This window comes from Fusarium oxysporum, chromosome 7, assembly GCF_000149955.1.
Source record: "Fusarium oxysporum f. sp. lycopersici 4287 chromosome 7, whole genome shotgun sequence".
In the NCBI taxonomy this organism is placed as follows: Eukaryota; Fungi; Ascomycota; class Sordariomycetes; order Hypocreales; family Nectriaceae; genus Fusarium; species Fusarium oxysporum.
This window is the reverse complement of record NC_030992.1, coordinates 3,662,799-3,679,427: the sequence shown is the minus strand read 5'-3', so window position 1 is coordinate 3,679,427 and position 16,629 is coordinate 3,662,799. Positions and strand designations below refer to the sequence as shown.

The 16,629-nt window shown below is 49.4% G+C and overlaps 5 protein-coding genes across 5 annotated transcripts; 3 read left to right on the top strand and 2 right to left on the bottom strand.

The window, feature by feature from the left end:
- The first annotated feature begins 498 nt into the window (after positions 1-498).
- FOXG_10582 (uncharacterized protein) lies at positions 499-3,312 on the top strand. Its single transcript, XM_018390014.1, has one exon. It carries the CDS (start codon positions 636-638, stop codon positions 3,171-3,173), a length of 2,538 nt encoding a protein of 845 aa, XP_018248389.1. The 5' UTR covers positions 499-635; the 3' UTR covers positions 3,174-3,312.
- A 285-nt stretch (positions 3,313-3,597) lies between these two features.
- Positions 3,598-6,190, bottom strand: FOXG_10581 (uncharacterized protein; the record flags this gene model as incomplete). Its single annotated transcript, XM_018390013.1, has 10 exons — positions 5,601-6,190; positions 5,377-5,547; positions 5,067-5,321; positions 4,498-4,926; positions 4,324-4,445; positions 4,225-4,273; positions 4,098-4,170; positions 3,968-4,047; positions 3,804-3,918; positions 3,598-3,746 (listed from the first exon to the last, which is right to left on the bottom strand). The coding sequence occupies exons 1-10, from the start codon at positions 6,003-6,005 to the stop codon at positions 3,598-3,600; spliced, it is 1,848 nt and encodes a 615-aa protein (XP_018248388.1). The 5' UTR covers positions 6,006-6,190.
- A 4,954-nt stretch (positions 6,191-11,144) lies between these two features.
- Positions 11,145-11,416, top strand: FOXG_20329 (uncharacterized protein; the record flags this gene model as incomplete). Its single annotated transcript, XM_018400612.1, has 2 exons — positions 11,145-11,211; positions 11,361-11,416. The coding sequence occupies 2 exons, from the start codon at positions 11,145-11,147 to the stop codon at positions 11,414-11,416; spliced, it is 123 nt and encodes a 40-aa protein (XP_018248387.1).
- A 547-nt stretch (positions 11,417-11,963) lies between these two features.
- FOXG_20328 (uncharacterized protein) lies at positions 11,964-12,071 on the bottom strand (the record flags this gene model as incomplete). Its single annotated transcript, XM_018400611.1, has 1 exon — positions 11,964-12,071. One exon carries the CDS (start codon positions 12,069-12,071, stop codon positions 11,964-11,966), a length of 108 nt encoding a protein of 35 aa, XP_018248386.1.
- Positions 12,072-12,929: 858 nt separating this feature from the next.
- Positions 12,930-13,416, top strand: FOXG_20327 (uncharacterized protein; the record flags this gene model as incomplete). The annotated part of the gene is made up of 2 exons (XM_018400610.1): positions 12,930-13,170; positions 13,223-13,416. The coding sequence occupies 2 exons, from the start codon at positions 12,930-12,932 to the stop codon at positions 13,414-13,416; spliced, it is 435 nt and encodes a 144-aa protein (XP_018248385.1).
- Positions 13,417-16,629: the final 3,213 nt, after the last annotated feature.

Sequence of the window (16,629 nt, the reverse complement as noted above, 5' to 3'; positions counted from 1 at the left end):
AGTTGTTGCTATTCCTCGAGGTCATTCTCCTGAAGCACAGAACCCATAGAGTGAAAGGAATCACATTATCCGCAGGTACCCGTAGCTGATTAGGTATGCTCTACTAAGGTTTTGGTACGTCTTAGGCTGAAGTTTAGACCCTGACACTAACAAACACACAGTCCATGATTGCTGAATGCCCACCAGCTTGGTACCTCTCTTCTCATGCCTACTTCGTCTGATGTCAATCCAGCCTGTTTCACAACATCGGCCTCAACAACGAGGTCACGCCTTTAAGCACGCCCCTAATTTCGATTCTTTCAAGGATTATAGAGGTGACAATGAATGAGTGTTTCCGTGTAAGTCACCAACGCCCAATTTCTATTTTTACCTCGATCTAATAATTGGATCTAATCAACAGACACACTTTACTGTTGGTGCACCAATCAGCATCTGACCACGTCAGTGGGCCACGCTGAAGTTAAACGAGCCTGGGCTACGGGGTAAGGTCCGTACACGGGTACGCTACACCCACTTCGTGCCTAGTCCAACGCTGATCAACGACACGACACAAACCCAACCCCCATAATTCAACGTCAATTCCAGCAATTCGACCTCAGCGACGCTTCAATGTGCCGCCAACACTCGAGGTCACGATGCCTTCGCTAGGCCCAGCCCTTCTACGATCCCTGGCACTCATCGCAGCCTGGACACAAGCCCAGACCGAGGCCCAATCCCACGAACCCAATGCCATCCCTGACCCAATCGACTTGACCTGCGATGCCCGAACCATCAACTACATCACCCACACGCTACCCCAAGCTTGCCTCACAAGCTCCTGGACGAGCACTTCTATGAGCGCAACCCCTTCAGATGCCAATTCGACTTCCGACGCCTCCCCCGACTCGGCACAAAGCGATGCGCCACCCCCGAACACACAAAGCGAGTCCCCATCCCAGCCCCAACCGTCAGCGTCCACCGCCACTCCCGCCAAAGAAGAGCCGGAAGATGCCGCTGCAGATGGAGATGCAAAGCCCTTCATGTCCTTCGAGGACTGGAAGGCCATGATGTTGAAACAGACAGGGCAGGACCCTAAAGACCTACACAGGAACGCCAAGCCCCGCGACAGGACACCCCCGGATATGGGCTACGGTGGCCTCGGCGAGGAAGATGAGATATCCCTGAACTTTGGCAGCTACATGGATGACACCGGGGAGCAAAAGGAGCGCCCTTCAGATCTCGACCAAGCTAAGAACGAGGGATCAGGAAAGGATGGCCGTGTTGCAATCCATAGGAACAAAGATGCTGGCAAGACTTGCAAGGAACGGTTTTCATACTCGTCCTTTGATGCCGGCGCCACCATTCTCAAGACGAGCCCCGGCGCAAGGAATGCAAAGGCAATTCTCGTCGAGAATAAAGACTCGTACCTACTCTTCGAGTGTAGTGCCAAGGAGAAGTGGTTTATTGTCGAATTGAGCGACGATGTCCTCATCGATACCGTCGTCCTCGCCAACTTCGAGTTCTTTTCTAGTATGATCCAAACTTTCACTGTCAGCGTTAGTGACCGGTACCCAGTCAAGAGGGAGGAGTGGAAACAGATCGGAGTCTTTCAGGCAGAGAATTCACGAGCTATTCAGCCCTTCTTGGTCGAGAATGCTCAGATCTTCTCCAAGTATGTCCGGATCGACTATCTCACCCATTATGGAAAACAATATTACTGCCCAGTGTCATTGCTTCGAATCCATGGCTCGCGCTTCTTCGCAGCATGGAACGAAGGTCGTGACGAAGATGCGAATGAGGCTGAGGAGGCTGAAGTGACTCCTCAAGCCCTCCCTTCAGGAGAAGAGTCGACGAAGCCCCAAGAACTTGAGAGTCCTCCTGAGCCCGCCAAGCCGAGCTCGATGGGATTAATGCCGTTCTGTGAAGTCAACACCACTTCGCGACTTCTTTTCGAGCCATTATTCTGCTCTGCCTCCCTCAATCAAACTACACAACCAATCTCAAACCACAGCAGCTCTGTTGAAGTCACCAGCGCTGTACCCACAACCAAATCCCCTGACGAGAGGGCACGAAAGGGGACTTCAACACCGCACACTCCCCGATCAGAGCACCCTGCAAGTGAAGAGCCCACGGCTTCATCATCTTCTACCGCTGTATCTCCAAGCGCCACGCCAGCTGTATCCCCAACTAGCCCATCCTCCATCTCATCCTCCAACATCGAATCTGCATCAAACTCCACCGCTTCGGCAGCAAGTACAAAAACGACCGCAACGCCCTCTTCCTCATCGACACCATCGACTCAGAAGCCCTCCCCCGCCAATACTGTTAACGCCAAGAAAGGCTCCACGGGAACGGCCTCTGGCTCGTCAGCCTCGCCCACTGTGCAAGAAGGATTCTTCAAGTCCATATCCAAGCGACTCACAATCGTCGAAACCAACCTTACCCTCTCTCTCAAATACGTCGAGGACCAAGCTCGCCACATGTCCGAGACTCTGCACCGTACAGAGCAGAAGCAACTTTCAAAAACGACACTGTTCCTCGAGAACCTCAACAAGACCGTCCTCGCCGAGCTGCGCTCCGTTCGTGAGCAGTACGACCAGATCTGGCAGTCAACGGTCCTTGCTCTGGAGAGTCAGCGCGAGCAGTCCAACCGAGAGATAGTTGCTCTCAGCGCTCGTCTCAACCTCCTGGCCGACGAGGTCGTCTTTCAGAAACGCATGGCCATAGTACAAGCCGTGTTGCTCATGTCATGTCTGATCCTCGTCATCTTCTCCCGAGGTGTGCCACTACATCACCTCGCCCCCTTTTCAGATCAGGCCGGTCTTGCTTCCTACGATGGTGCATCATCAGCGGCTCGCGTTCGAGCCATGCATGGGAGTGCATACGACGGAGAAGATGCAGTGTTACTGGCAGCCCGTCAAAGAGGCCAATATACTCCGACATCAAGAGGAGACGATGGTGCTACTGAACTACATCGAGGGCCTTTTGCCGACGACATACATCATGATCGTGTTGAATGCGAGCAGCTTTCACCTCCTCCAACGCCAAGATCTTCTGGAGGCTTTTCTTCATCGTCTGATCTATCGCCCCCTTCCCACGACACACAGCCGAATGTGTTGCGTCGCTCAATCGCGCAACCAACCAATTCGCGAAAACCGTTACCAGCTCTGCCCGAGAATCCAGCTTCTCCATGACAGTTAGCAGCATCTTAACTAGAATCAATAAAAGAAAAGTGTCATAGAACTGCAAATGAACTTGAAACATCCGTGGCTCTCGTGATCTGGCGTCTGTTTAGTGATTGTTGCTACAATGTTGTCGTCACAGAGCACATCCCAAGGTTTGACTAATGAAATCTATTCTGCGGTTGCAAAGTACTAGGTATCTATGTGCATCATAGATGCTACCAGTTGCTGCTACTTAGGGGTCCAAGTCCAACGGAGATTGTACCAACGAAGATACTGCAGAATAGTAAGACCACTCATGGGTCTTCGAAAATTTAGATATGGCCATCGTGCCAAAGGCCTCAAGTTCTCAGAAGAGCCAACCACTCCAAACCTCAAGACGACTTTTGAAAAAAATGATCAAAAATCAAGATGGTCTTGGGGTAATGTCCAACGCTTAGTAGCGGCCGCGACCGTAGTAGGGTGCAACAGAGGACCCATAGGAGATCTCCTCTAATTCAGCGAGACGAGTTCCGCGATCGTACTGTGAATGACGACGGCGTTGTTCATCGCGGAAGTACTGTCCAGCAGTAGGAGTGAAAAGACCTATTAGAATGAGTGTCAGCGTCTTGTCATTGTTGTGGAGTGTAAGGAGTTGCGTACCGACATGCTCCGCGTTCTCCACCGAGCGCTTCATCTTGGACTGGTTGTCCGGGCCAGGGAATGGCTCCTCTTGGCCGACAAGCTTGGTCTCATCGCTGTGGATGGTGTAGAACAGCTGTACCTGTTAGCTGGTGATGGTGAATAGTAAGCTATCATTCACTGACCTTGGGGCGATAATGCTCAGCCTCGAGCATCACAGACGAGTTGCGGAATTTCTGCACAAGGCAGTCCTTTCCCTGGATAGCTGCTGTATGTCAGTGACTGCGACAAAATAGGATAGAAAGTAAACCTTACTCGCATAGGAGATCTCAGCGACTTTGTCCGAGCGGAAGCAGTTCCATCGTTTGTTCGCTCGTGCCTGAAAGAACTGTTCAGGAGTTAGCATGTCAACAAGACGGGAATGTTCTCAACGGTGACTGACGTCGATGATGTATTCGGCTTTGACAAAGTTAATGAACGCATAGCCGACGCTAGTAAATGGTCAGTGTTGGAGTTAGGTATTGCTGAAGTTTGTACTTACTTGCAATCGTTGGCAAAGTCAATTCGCAAGTACATGAAGTCGTACCGGCCGAAGGAGGAAACATCGACTATTTTCTTGAGGAGGGGCTGGTCCACCTTGTTGGGGATGTTTCTCAACATGATCTATCAAGATGTCAGAGCTCATGGTGATTCAAGACAGAATGGTAGGGCTTACGGTGGTCCGGACGTCACGTCCGGCAACAAGCTCGTTGATGTCAACGATGTTGTTGAGGCCGCGAGATCCACGACCGTAGCGGCCCGCACCTCGGCGCGGGTCAAAACGACCAAACCCGTTCAGGTTGCCGAGCCCAGCATCCCTCTGCGAAATTAGGCTGTTGGGATTCATGACGGAAGGGCCAAATTGCTGCCCAGTGAAGGGCTGCTGGTGGTGTTGGGGGTGAAACGGCATATGCAAGGCGCCAGCCGCCGCGAAAGGGTTCCCCTGCGGGGCGTTCATGGTGAAAAAGGACTGGTGGCGGCTGCGGTCAATGCCACGAGGAGCTTGTTGGAAAGACATGCCTTGCATGTTGGATGCAAGTTGATCAGTGGCCGAGGTAAGGGCACTGCCAATGTCCTCTGGCTTGGACAGAGTGATGACCACACCCTGTTTAAGTTAGAAAATACAACACTGGGGGACGGAGCCGAAGACGGAGCTTATGGAGAAGGGATAAAGGAAGATGCATGAGGAGAGAAGAAGTGGAGATACTCAGAAGGAGGAAGAGAACGTTATGAAAAAAGACTTACGCCGGTGGTAATGCCATTCCCAAAAGCCTTGAAGGCGATGAAAGCGTCGGCCGCCTTGCAGAACTGGGCGACACCACGGAAGGCTCCGTTCGGGAAGCTCAAGTTTCTGATCAGCGCAAAAAGCTGACCGTAGACGTTGAGGGCTCGCTGGGTGATCTCATCGACATGAGCAGGATCAATGATGGCGAAGTTAAGAACATTGACCTCGATGCTGAGCTGTCTAAGCTCGGAGAATCGTACAAGGCCAAGGTCCAGCTGTCCAATATAGTTAGTAAAAGAATGAAGAGGTGAAAAGAAGAGAGAAACTTACGCGCTCAGGTCGGATCTTCACGTACGCAGTGAACCAGCCTTTTGGAGCCTTGCGAATGGCGTAGAAGGCCCAGGCGGCGTCACGGAGATCTTCGAAGACGACGTACACATGTCCTCCGGTGGTCTCCAGGTTGCGCCCGCCGTGGAACCTGACTCCCTTTTGGGTAAGCTCCTATAAACTCGTCAGTACATTATGCATTTCTCAAGATGACATATGATACTTACGGTAATAAAATTGCCGAGATCGATGATGGAAGGTGTAGGAGTATCGCAGACCTCGATGCGGTGGGAGATATCCATGTCCTGGCTCAGGGCGCCGGCAACGGTAGGACTACCCTGGGGGTAGAAGACGATGGCATTTTTACCCTTAGATCGAACGCCGCGAGGCTGGAAGGTTGAAGCAGTGGCCGAAAGAGTGCTTCCCTGAGCAAGGCCGCCATCAACGAATGGGTCTTCGGAAGCCTGGCTTTGGCCAACATAGTTATTGCCTTGGATGGAGGTTCCCTGAGAGCTCTCGGCAGGAGAGAAGACGGTGATCTGCGTGTTAGGAGTACCCTGGATTGAGTCTGCAGCTCCCTCGGCAGGAGACGACATGTTCGCGTAGACACGATGATCTGCACGAGAAGACATGTTGTCTGATTGGGGATGACAAGATGTCACAACAAAATAATGAGTAGATGAAATCTGAAGTTTGACTGGTATACGTGCTTCTCAAGAAGCTGAAAGAGAAGAGGAAATGCGACTGAGATCAAAACCCAAAGATCCTGTTCACATCCAAGTTGGATAGTGAAGTCGGAAAGATGTTGTGATGGGTGAAGAGGAAAGGAAGAGAGGGAGGAGGGAAAGGAACGTTGGGAGGGACTTGGGTAGGAGGGGAATGCGTGAGTGGGGCTGCCTCAGCACGAGTTGTGAATAGGCGGGGTGCAGGTAGGAATAATGGCAGGAGCAGACGGATGGGTTGTAGGCCAAGTTAGAGGAGAAACTAGCCTCAGGGGCCTAAGTTGTAGGGACGTAGTAGGCAAACTTATCGGTTGACAGAGACTCAGCAGATGGAACCCACTGGTAATAGAGACATATAAATAGTGTGTTTCCCCTAGTAAACTCATCCAGCCCCCTATTGCGTCTGATATATATGCGGCTCAGTCCCTGAAGCTCAACGACCAACGCGTCTCAACCTCTTGCTACCCCGGCAACGGCTTCTCTCCTCTCCTTGATTCACGAGGCCATTCATGCATATCCAATTTCCTTCTCCTTCTTTGAATTAATATTTGTGCGTCAAAGTTGAGTGTGCTTCGCTTGAGGTCTCGTGATGTCACAATGTGGTTGATCTTGAACTCCCAGGTTGAGGCCGATGATCGGTTCTTGGGCCTCCCTACCCCGCTCGTGACTTCGTAAGATTTTACTGCCCTGATGCATCCCTTGAGGCTGTATCTCTCTATTGATCATGATATCGCCATGGTGTTGATGCCTTTCGTGATGGTGATTCGTATATACCATATATATGATATGCCCGCCTGTTACTCCCCGATGATACTTCCAACATGCATGCACTTTTGATATAAACTATACTCGCTCGTTCTCTGACCTTTGTTGTACGCTAAAAGTGATTTGTGTATTGTAAATATGCTGTGTTGGTGTTTCGGTTGTTGAGTGTCCGACGGTGCGAGCGAGGGTATTCACAACACTGGGCCCCTGGGACTCGCTGCCAGAACTACCCCTCCACTAAGTCCATGCAACACGTACGTCATTACCAGTACAGGCCCCCTATAATATTCCATTTCGCCCTACAGTTAGTGAATTTGATGCTATTCAGGGATTGCGTTCTTTGTTTTATATCAAGGTGTTTACCCCAGCCTTTGGTCATGGTCCCTGATTTCCAGTATTCCTTTGATACTCGCAACAATCAACGATGCCTGGCCTTGTCCAACGAGTCAAACTTTCTCAACACAAAGACTCACGACTTCCCTTTGCTTCAGTCCTTCTTTCGCATGTTGGAATTCATGTTTGGTGGTGATGGTGGTGACTAGTGTCCCAACGTTCGTGCATGTCGTATTTCTAGGGCGCTCTACGGAAGACACAACATCCCAGGTACATGCGATACAGACCTAATTAGTTTCCTAAGCTTCTTGCTCGTACTGACCGTCATGAGATGCAGATAATCATAAGACAGCATGTGAGACAGTACAAGAGACGACATCCAATGAACCACCAAGCAGCAATCTTAGCGGCAGCGTCTCCTCGGCCATACACAATACGGCGAGCAGCGCACTCACCCATTCCAACCTACCCTCTTTCTCTATCACCAGAAGCATTGGATGCAGTAGGAAGAAGAGCGAATGCATTCAGGGGGCGCGGCGCTCTTGAGCCAGACGGCCAGCGCGAGCCCTTCATGGAGCAAGGAGAGTGAAACAGGGCGCTTCTATGCTTTTCTAATGATCTTTCTGTGACAGGAAGAGCATAAAGATAAAAAGCGACCAGGTGTTTGGTTTGTAAGTGTCTCGCTTGTGTTGAGTGCCTTTATGGTTTACGGGAAGGCAAGTCCATGAAGACACGGGAGAAGGTATCATACTTACAACTCAGCTTCTCAGACCTTCAGAGACATACAGAGATAGTGCCAGAGCCTCAGGACTGCTTTCCTTCTGTCTGGCCTCCCTTCCCTTGCCCCGAGATCGATCACGACACTGCGACCAAAGGACGTGAAGAGTTGCCGCCAGATGGCCCAGGAGGCTCAACCTTCGACTCTTGGCCTTCAATGACACTGGACAAGTTCTTTTGAGTTTCCTCAGTCTGTACTTTCTTGTCCTTCGCAGGCGAGTCCAGCGGGCTGGTCCTGGAGATGCTTAAGGGTTGTTCAGGGGTAACGCGGAGTGTGGGAACCGACAGCCAAATTGCCTCCCACCACAAGCAGCCACATGCCTGATAACTACAAATCTAACTTTCTATATGCCTCATCAGTAATCTGCTGTACTACGAAGCGGACAGGTGCTCATCCTGAAGTGCTAGAATCAAAGGGGCAAGTTGGTGCTGTTCACAGATCCTGCACCCCGAGGCCTGACCATGAACAAGGACACCAGTGACTCAAGTTAGTCATCATTATGGATGAATAATGTTGCCAAAAAGCCTGGAGATGATTAATTCGTACCCAGGACACTTCCTAGCGCTTGAAGATGAGCTTTTGGTTGAGATTCATCGAATCTTCAGACGCGGCGCTTTTTTTTTTCTGAGACTTCCTACGCTGATTACTGGTGGTCAATCATAATCTTAGTATAAGTATCTACCTTCCCTTTATATGTCGTCAAGAAATATGTGGTGTGCTGACTTCTATCGTTGATTCCAGGTTTCTGTTTCCGACGCGCTGAGTATCGCAGTCAACCTTACAAAGACCTTCACCCCGTCATCAACACTTACATTAATAAGAAGGACATCGAATATCTCTGAAATTGGGGTTGAGCGCCGCTCTTTTGGTGTAATATGAAGTAGATGGTCAGTACTGGCTTAATAGACCCAGGAGCGCGCATGGCTCTGTTGGGCATCACAAAGAATACTGATTGTTTAGAATTTAAAATAATACGAGCTCCGAAGTTTTAAACCTCAGAATTCGCGTGTCCGAGAAATTTTCCCTCTGTCTGGCTGTGTTGGAACAGCTGCTGAGAGAGGAGACGGGTTGGGAATCCAATCATTCATATCTATTCTGTATTCGCTTTCATTTATGATCCATCTCAAAATTCTTGAGCTCTCAAGGGTTTTACAGAGTGTAAAGCAAGTACCCTGGTTTCTCCTCCGATTCCAGGATCGATATTCAGGAGTAGTTACCTACGCTTTGAGAATGACTTTGTTGTTGCAGACCTAAAATTGGCCAACCCTTCTTCCCTTCGCTATCCACTACAGAATCGTAGGCGGTCCCACAAAGGTTCAGATGTATCCATGGGCTACAAGTCCGATGTGAGAGCAGGGTCTTCACTACTAGACACAAAGTCGTCGACTCGAGCATGATCGAAGCGCCTCAACAGACAAGAGCACCCTCTGTATAATAATTTGTGGAAAAAGGATTAAAACGTCTGTCGAGGCCTTGAAATTATTTCTGACACTTCCAACAGTGCGCTGTATCAAAAGTTTGACCATTCTAGCTATTATAAGAATCAAGTCCCTCAGATATTCTGTGTCGCAGTCAACATGCGAGTTTCCGAAGGTCGCTCTGCGTGGAGCAACATTTCATGAAACCGACCACTATCAACTTGCTATCTTGTCGTCTTAGGGGGGAAACATCCCATACTTCTTGAAGGGGGTCAAAGGAGTCATGAAATAGGCATTGCAGAAACTGTTACAATATTTTGGGACAGGTTTGAATTGTGAACTAGATGTGTTATTTGAACTTGAGATATCAGAAGCCTGTCTTCATCCCTTCAGACATACACCAAAGCTCTCCCGACTTTCCTTCATCTTGGCGATGATTTCATCGCTGCATTGAACTGTTGTTGATGTGTTCCATTGAACACTCCTGATCTATCGTTGATCAGCTGTCCTGCGTAGTTATCGCGGACGATTCTCGGTGTAGATCTATTTGCGGGTGGGGTCCTCGGCGGTCGAGACAACCTTGTGGCTCTTTGGGCTGAGATAGTTGATGATTTGGTTGGGAATGGCTGCGATTCGACCTCTAGAACCCACGACAGGCAGCCATTATCCAAACCAAGTACAGCAGTATAGAGAAGATAGAGGGGGTGTGGTACTTGGTAGGGATAATGACTGCCTGCCATGGGTTATCCAGGTCGAAACGAAGATAGTATTTCGCCTCGAACATTTCCAGCGTTCAGGATCCCTCATACCCCTTACTCCCACGTCGACGAGGTTGGCAGCAGTTGCGATGGTGGATCTAACATGTCTATGGTTCAGGACTCTTTGTGGCTCCATGACCCCGGCAACCCTTTCATTTCGACCGCAACCTTGTCGATACCCTCTTCCATCTTTTCACGGCTAATGTGCTTTGATGTGGGACACCCACGACAGTCTGTGCTGATCCCAACCAAATACAACCGTTCTTGGTTTGGATATTGACAGCCTGCCGTGGATATTCCAGACCAACCCAAAGATAACCATTCTTCTCAAACATTTCCATGGTTAAAGATCTTGTCTGCTTCCACTGGCGGGTGTTATCGATTTGTTTCTGCTTGGGGTCTGTTCGGCCCATCGCGCCGAAACGCTCCCGACGTTTCTTCATGCTTGCAACGATTCAGCGACGGCTTTCTTCATCTTCTCACGGCTGTTGTACTTTTTAGGGACCAGCACAACGTTGATGTCGAAGAATCGGCCAGTTACGTCGACAACTCAAGACCGTTTGAGCTTGATGTTGGCGACGTATTTCTTCGCTGAGGTCGAGTCTCGAAACTCCACGCAGGCGAACTTAAATGCAATTCCAACCTTGGCCAAGTTATCCTTGACGGAGAATCGGACAAAGGCTGCCTGTCTAGGATGCTCCACGTCGAAGCGCAAAAGTCATTGCTCTCGAACATGTCCGGGCACACAGGCCGATAGGGACCTCCTTGGCCTTTAAGGCGCCACACTTCCTTTTTCAGGAGGAAAGATGAGGCCCTATTACTATACGAGTGGCGTTAGCGAACTGTAGGGATGAATACCAGGAAGCCTTCTCCGTACTGAAAAAAGGGCCTGGCCAAGCCAGACGGCTAGTCGAAGGGCCTCGCAACTGGAGTTTTCCGGGTCGTGGATTCAAGAGGCAATCACTCTTGCCATAGTTGATGACTGTCCTCGAGGAAGATGGCGTTGAACTTGGGGCCGTTCAAGGCTAGGCTGTGTATGGTTGCCAGCTTGTTCTACGCAGCATGTATGTCTGCTTGAGCTTATTCCCAAGCACCCGTGACTTGGGCACCTGGAAGCTTGACTCGTCGTTTCATGTGCTGATCTGTTACTGGCTATGCAGAAGCTTGATCCGGTACTGTGGCAGTAAATGTCAGCACCGCTAATACATCTCAGACGAAATTAAGACGAAGGCGAGACGAGCTCAAATCATCCGCGCTCATCTTACCTAGCTTTACGGTGTAGTATTTGACAATTGCATGCAGGACTGGATGAGAGAGTCGAAATGTACGGGGGAAATGATGAGATATCGGATGAGGATCCGATGAATGAGGAAAGGTAGCATATAGATTATTGAGCATGACAAGAATGAACGAGGTTTTCGTGGAGCATGGCTGGTGTTTCTGATGGTATGGATGAGGCAAAAGAAAAGAACTTCTAAGATGGCAATGTGGGGAGGTGAAGCACGCAAGCCCTGCAGTTACAACTCGACGATTTCTTAGGTAAGACCTTGTGTTGGGCAATCATGAGTGGGCCATTCAACATTGGACGACTCAAAGCTGAGCATGAACTGCAGCGATCCGGGTTGGCTGCTCCAGGGCTGGTTGCATAGCGGAAATCCATGCCTCCCGCGGGGCTACCTACCAACCTACCAATGGTGACCCATCTGAGGCCCATGTGTATTTTCTAGCCTTTTGTCTAGGTAAGTACCTGGCTACCAACGTTTGCAGTCTGTGGCCAGCCAGTCTTCGTGAGATGTAGGCATTCTCAGCAGTCATTTCAACAATCCCTTGGCTCATCCCTTTGCACTCTCATCTTTTCCTCGAACCACGATTCCAGCACAGTCATACCTGTCACCTTTTCGATATCCTTTGCTTCGGTATTCATAGCTTCAAGTCGTTGGAGCTCTCTCGGCCATTTTCTCTTCTCCAAGTTTGTCTGATGAGCTCAAGGTCTTCGTGTCCTGCAAGCTCCGGCACGTTCTCTTCAACTCTAAGAGCTTACATCCAAGGCCATTCCGGTTGGAAAGGTAGTTAACTCCAACTTTTTTTCCTGTTCTAATATCTCATATGCCTAGATAATTGGACTTAGCCAACATTATCCCAACCTCGCCAGATGGTTTGCAGGCAACTTCAGCAAAACAACACAATTTCTACGCTAGCTGCTGTCATCTTGCATGAAGAAGGCAATTACTAGCTTCTTGTAGCCCCCTAGCAACATAAGCCGACTCTCATCCCAGAGAAACATGTATCCACACAGATCCTAGAGCTTGATGCGTGATACACTCAACCATCATTTCCTACACAGAATTGGGACTCTTAGCGCTTTGCCTGTCTCCAAATACAGCATTTGCGATGTTTCTGTGCCTTCAATCTTGAGGCCCAGCTTCGACGTCAGAGCGTGCCGCAGGTGTCTAGGTGTAACAGACTCTCGCGCACTTGAAGCCAAACCGCACTCCTTGACACGATTGAAGGCTTCTCAAGGTATATTGGCCACTCTTTATAATCCTGTTCATCTTCTCCGGTCGTAGCTGATAATTCATGTCACCAGATGCCTCCGTCAGTGTCTCAAGGCGACTCAACAACTTCCTGGGCTCAGAACCTTCCAAACGATGTTCTTTGTCTGACTAGAGTACTACCCTTATAGTGCTGTATCTTACAGGCCCTATATACCATTACCCATTGCGTCTACTGTCCTGGGGCTTGTGAGGGCGCCAGTCGTGGCCATGCGCCGACCCTTCGCAATATGCTGGTAGTAATCCGGGAGCTTTTCAGTCTAGTTAGTCCTCCATCTTGTGTTCGAAGACCACTTGTCAACGACATTCACTACTGTATTGCCTTCCACGCAGGAGTCATGATCTTTGATAACAGCACCGCGCCACCCTTGAAGGAGGTTGCAGTCACGCCAGGTCTCTCCATCACAGGATCTCCGGCGCTGTTATTAATCAAGCACCCGATACATCAGCTCTCTGGCATGGCGAATGCCCGTCTATGATTCCTTTGCGGTCGGCCCTCTTGACTAATGCAGGATGAGCGTAGGCTACCTCAGGGGTAAAGTACGAGACTTGACAACCGGCCACCACGACCCCCTCGCCATGGCTTCCTCCGACGCTATCTCTGTTTCTCATTCAGAGAGAACTAGAAGCAGCTTATCTAGTGATGAATATGCTGGACATACTTCCACCACAGTACCGGCTGTCCAGGCTCGATCCTGGACAACAGCCATCGCATGATACTGCAGGTATGGTATGTTCTCAGCCATGTAAGCCAAGAGAACGGCATCAGCACTGCTCTATTTCTCTTTATCAGAACTAAACACAATGAAACTCCCTGCATAGCGTCTCCAACTTGGGTTTCCTGTCTTCAATAATGGCATGGCATTCAATCCGGGCTCCTTCACTCCGGCACTACCATGGCCACTCCGTTGCAACGGGCCTGATACTTCGCCATTCAGCGGTAGCAGAGGAAGCTCCTTGCTAAATGCTCCGAAGATACGTCCAAGAACTTGGTCGCTCTGTTACGTATTTTGCTGATGCCCTTCAGACATTTCGCTAGTTCCGCCCAGGTGACCATGATTCGGCCCTCTCCAACTTCGTGGGTCCAATACTGCCATCTCCTAACATTGTTTCTTCTATATATGCGCCACGAGTCGGTTCCGATACTTCACTTCCATTCAGGGGAAGTTCTGAGACCAGTCGAACAACCCCTTTGCCAGTGCTCAGTGGTCACGACTGGACAGGAACGTCTTGGATACTCATAACTGGATCCTTCAGTGCAAGCAGAGTGTTGGACGCATTGGTGGTCCCCTTTTACTACGAAAAATGGCGTGGTTTCTCGTGGGGCCTTCAAGTGGCGTGGCATCGTGGCCACCTCCTGACATGGCGGTGGCGGTGACCGCGGTGTCGAGGACCTCGAGTCTCGCACGGCCGAATTCCTTGGGATGGATAGCCAGACTCGTGCTCCATTGCCCAATTACAGAGCACCAAAGAGCACGGCGTGTGTTTCCAATTACCAGACCCCGGCCAGACCACCAGCGAGTTACCAATTCCCTTGAACAGGGCAGACGTCGGTTCAACCCAGGTTATACTACCACATCATATACCTCAAGACACCCAGAATGGCTAGATGTGACCTGCCATCCTTCAATTGCATAAACGACGATTTGGTGCTCAACTCGTCTCCGGAGGAAGTACACATGCTAGTCGCGAAGCAAGTTTGGCCTTCCAGCCACTATCTTCACTTCAATCGAGCAATAGTCGGTCGGCCGTCTAAATGGATATTCAACCTAATATATGACTACTTTCTGGGTTGGCCTAGATGCCTCGTGTTGACTTGACAGGAGTTATGTTCTGGACAGCCTACCCTAGTCGTAGGATTAGGGTACCCCCAAGCTCCTGTCGTTGCGAAATTCTTTTGTTACTCGATGTCAGAGTGGCTTCACGTCGAGTAATATTGTAACACTCTTCAGCAGTCATTCGGTTCATGTAGCTGAGCTGGAATCTCTTCCAAGCTGGACGGGGTTTGTCCTGTTTCGTTTCCTCCCTTATCTCTTGCCTTCTTCTATCACTAACATAAGTTCTCAAAATGTTTAGACCCTATCTCATGTACAAACTTTCCGTCACCCTAATTCCCCCCAAACGGTCGGAGCGATCAATACCTACGGATCTAGGCTGAGGCTGATGTCGAAAGCCCACTCTCCATGTTCCATCCTGCCAATGGATCACTCTTCTGAATAATTGAGTGCTGCCACAGAAGCTTGGTTTGAGAGCTGGTCACATAGGATGGAAGCCGGAAGAACACAGGGGTGAGACAGACCTAGCACCAATTTTTATCTTCGAAAACAGGCATTTAGTTATCCACTTCATCACAGCAGTGGTTTCTAGCAAATATACCTTTCGACTTACGTGATGGAATAGCTCCAGGGGCTTTTGGCTGGTCTCCGTAAGTCTCCGACTCCATCCTCTGACCAGAGACAAATTTAAATGCTGACAATGGCCATATAGACGACTACATGCCGCCAGGTCTCGCTTCACCTTTCTCTGTGAGAACATCATAACTTGCCAATACACATGAATACCGCCAGCACTACCAGGGCCTTGGCATGAGACCTTGTCCTTCGGTAGTAATGGGACAACGGCCCCCAGCTTGCGATACTGGACCATAGAGTTCCCGGATTGGCCTGTCAAAACACTGACAACTAGTCTCCGGTATCCCCAGGTCACTTTTCTTGCCATACACACATATCATTTCGGACGTCGCTTCTCGAGTGCAGTTCAAGTAACTCCCCTATTCTTGCCACCTGATTTCGATTGCATAGAGTGTCCAATGGTCTCCTCTTCTGTTGGCGTTCCTGTCCGGCTTAGGATTATTTCAACGCACATTTTAGGGATTTGTACTCTTTGCTCCCTCGTTGCCGTTACAAACATTGGCCTCGCAGCAGCGCGCATGACCATCGGTTCACAAGCCGCGCTCACAGTCACAGATACCACCGTCCCGGTAGGACTCGGGACATGCAGCGACCCATTCTCACGGTTTGTACGGCGCGGTACCAGCACCGACACAACACAGATGATGAAGACTGGTAACAAGAGATGGTGGCAGGTCAAGAAATGCCAACGCCACTACAGCAGAGCTTTCAGCTACCGTAGACAAAAGATTTCTACACACAGATAGGTTCATCGTGTACAGCGGCTAGCGAAGTGTTAATTCTACCCCGTTGAGACTCAAGTGCTGGCCGGAATATGGCTGGGTCTAGCGCCAACTTGTCATGTGGATGTACTGTACAGGAACATAAACAAATAGCGCATTTTAATTCATTTCAAAGTTTCAATTTGACCCAGATGCCATATTTTCGTGTGTTTCGTGTGCAAACTCGGCATATGTCTTGCTTTAGATTCCTGTTTATTTGCACTCACATGCTATCGTTTTTGCTTGCCTATACTCTACTGATACGATACTCATGTTCCCAATCTGCTAATTTCATACTATTTAAGCAAAAATGGCAAATAAATTCGGCCGTCGGTCAACTCGCACACCTCGAATGAAGAGTTCGTCTCTTACATTGTAGGCAAACTTGCTTCCGTCACGATGTGGTTCTTACCCTAGACCCCCTCTTTCAGAAGCTCCGTTAACATTGCGCTTCTCTCAGAAAATAAAAGCATTCTTTACTGTGATACAATACACAGAGATATGTGTTGTTTCTTGTTTCTTTTGTTTAAAACTGATCTAGCCGCGTTTTTGGTGTTGAGTAGTTAAATTCCTGCTGGATTTGGAGACAGAGCAAGCACTTCTTTCAACAAACCTCATACATGATTCTCACCAATAATAACAGACTTCAAAAAATGCAGTAAAACTTTAGTAATATTCCAATGAGTATAAGACATGTTCCTTCGATGATTATCTGCTTCTACATATGCGAATACACTCTCCTGATCCCATGTAGTTCT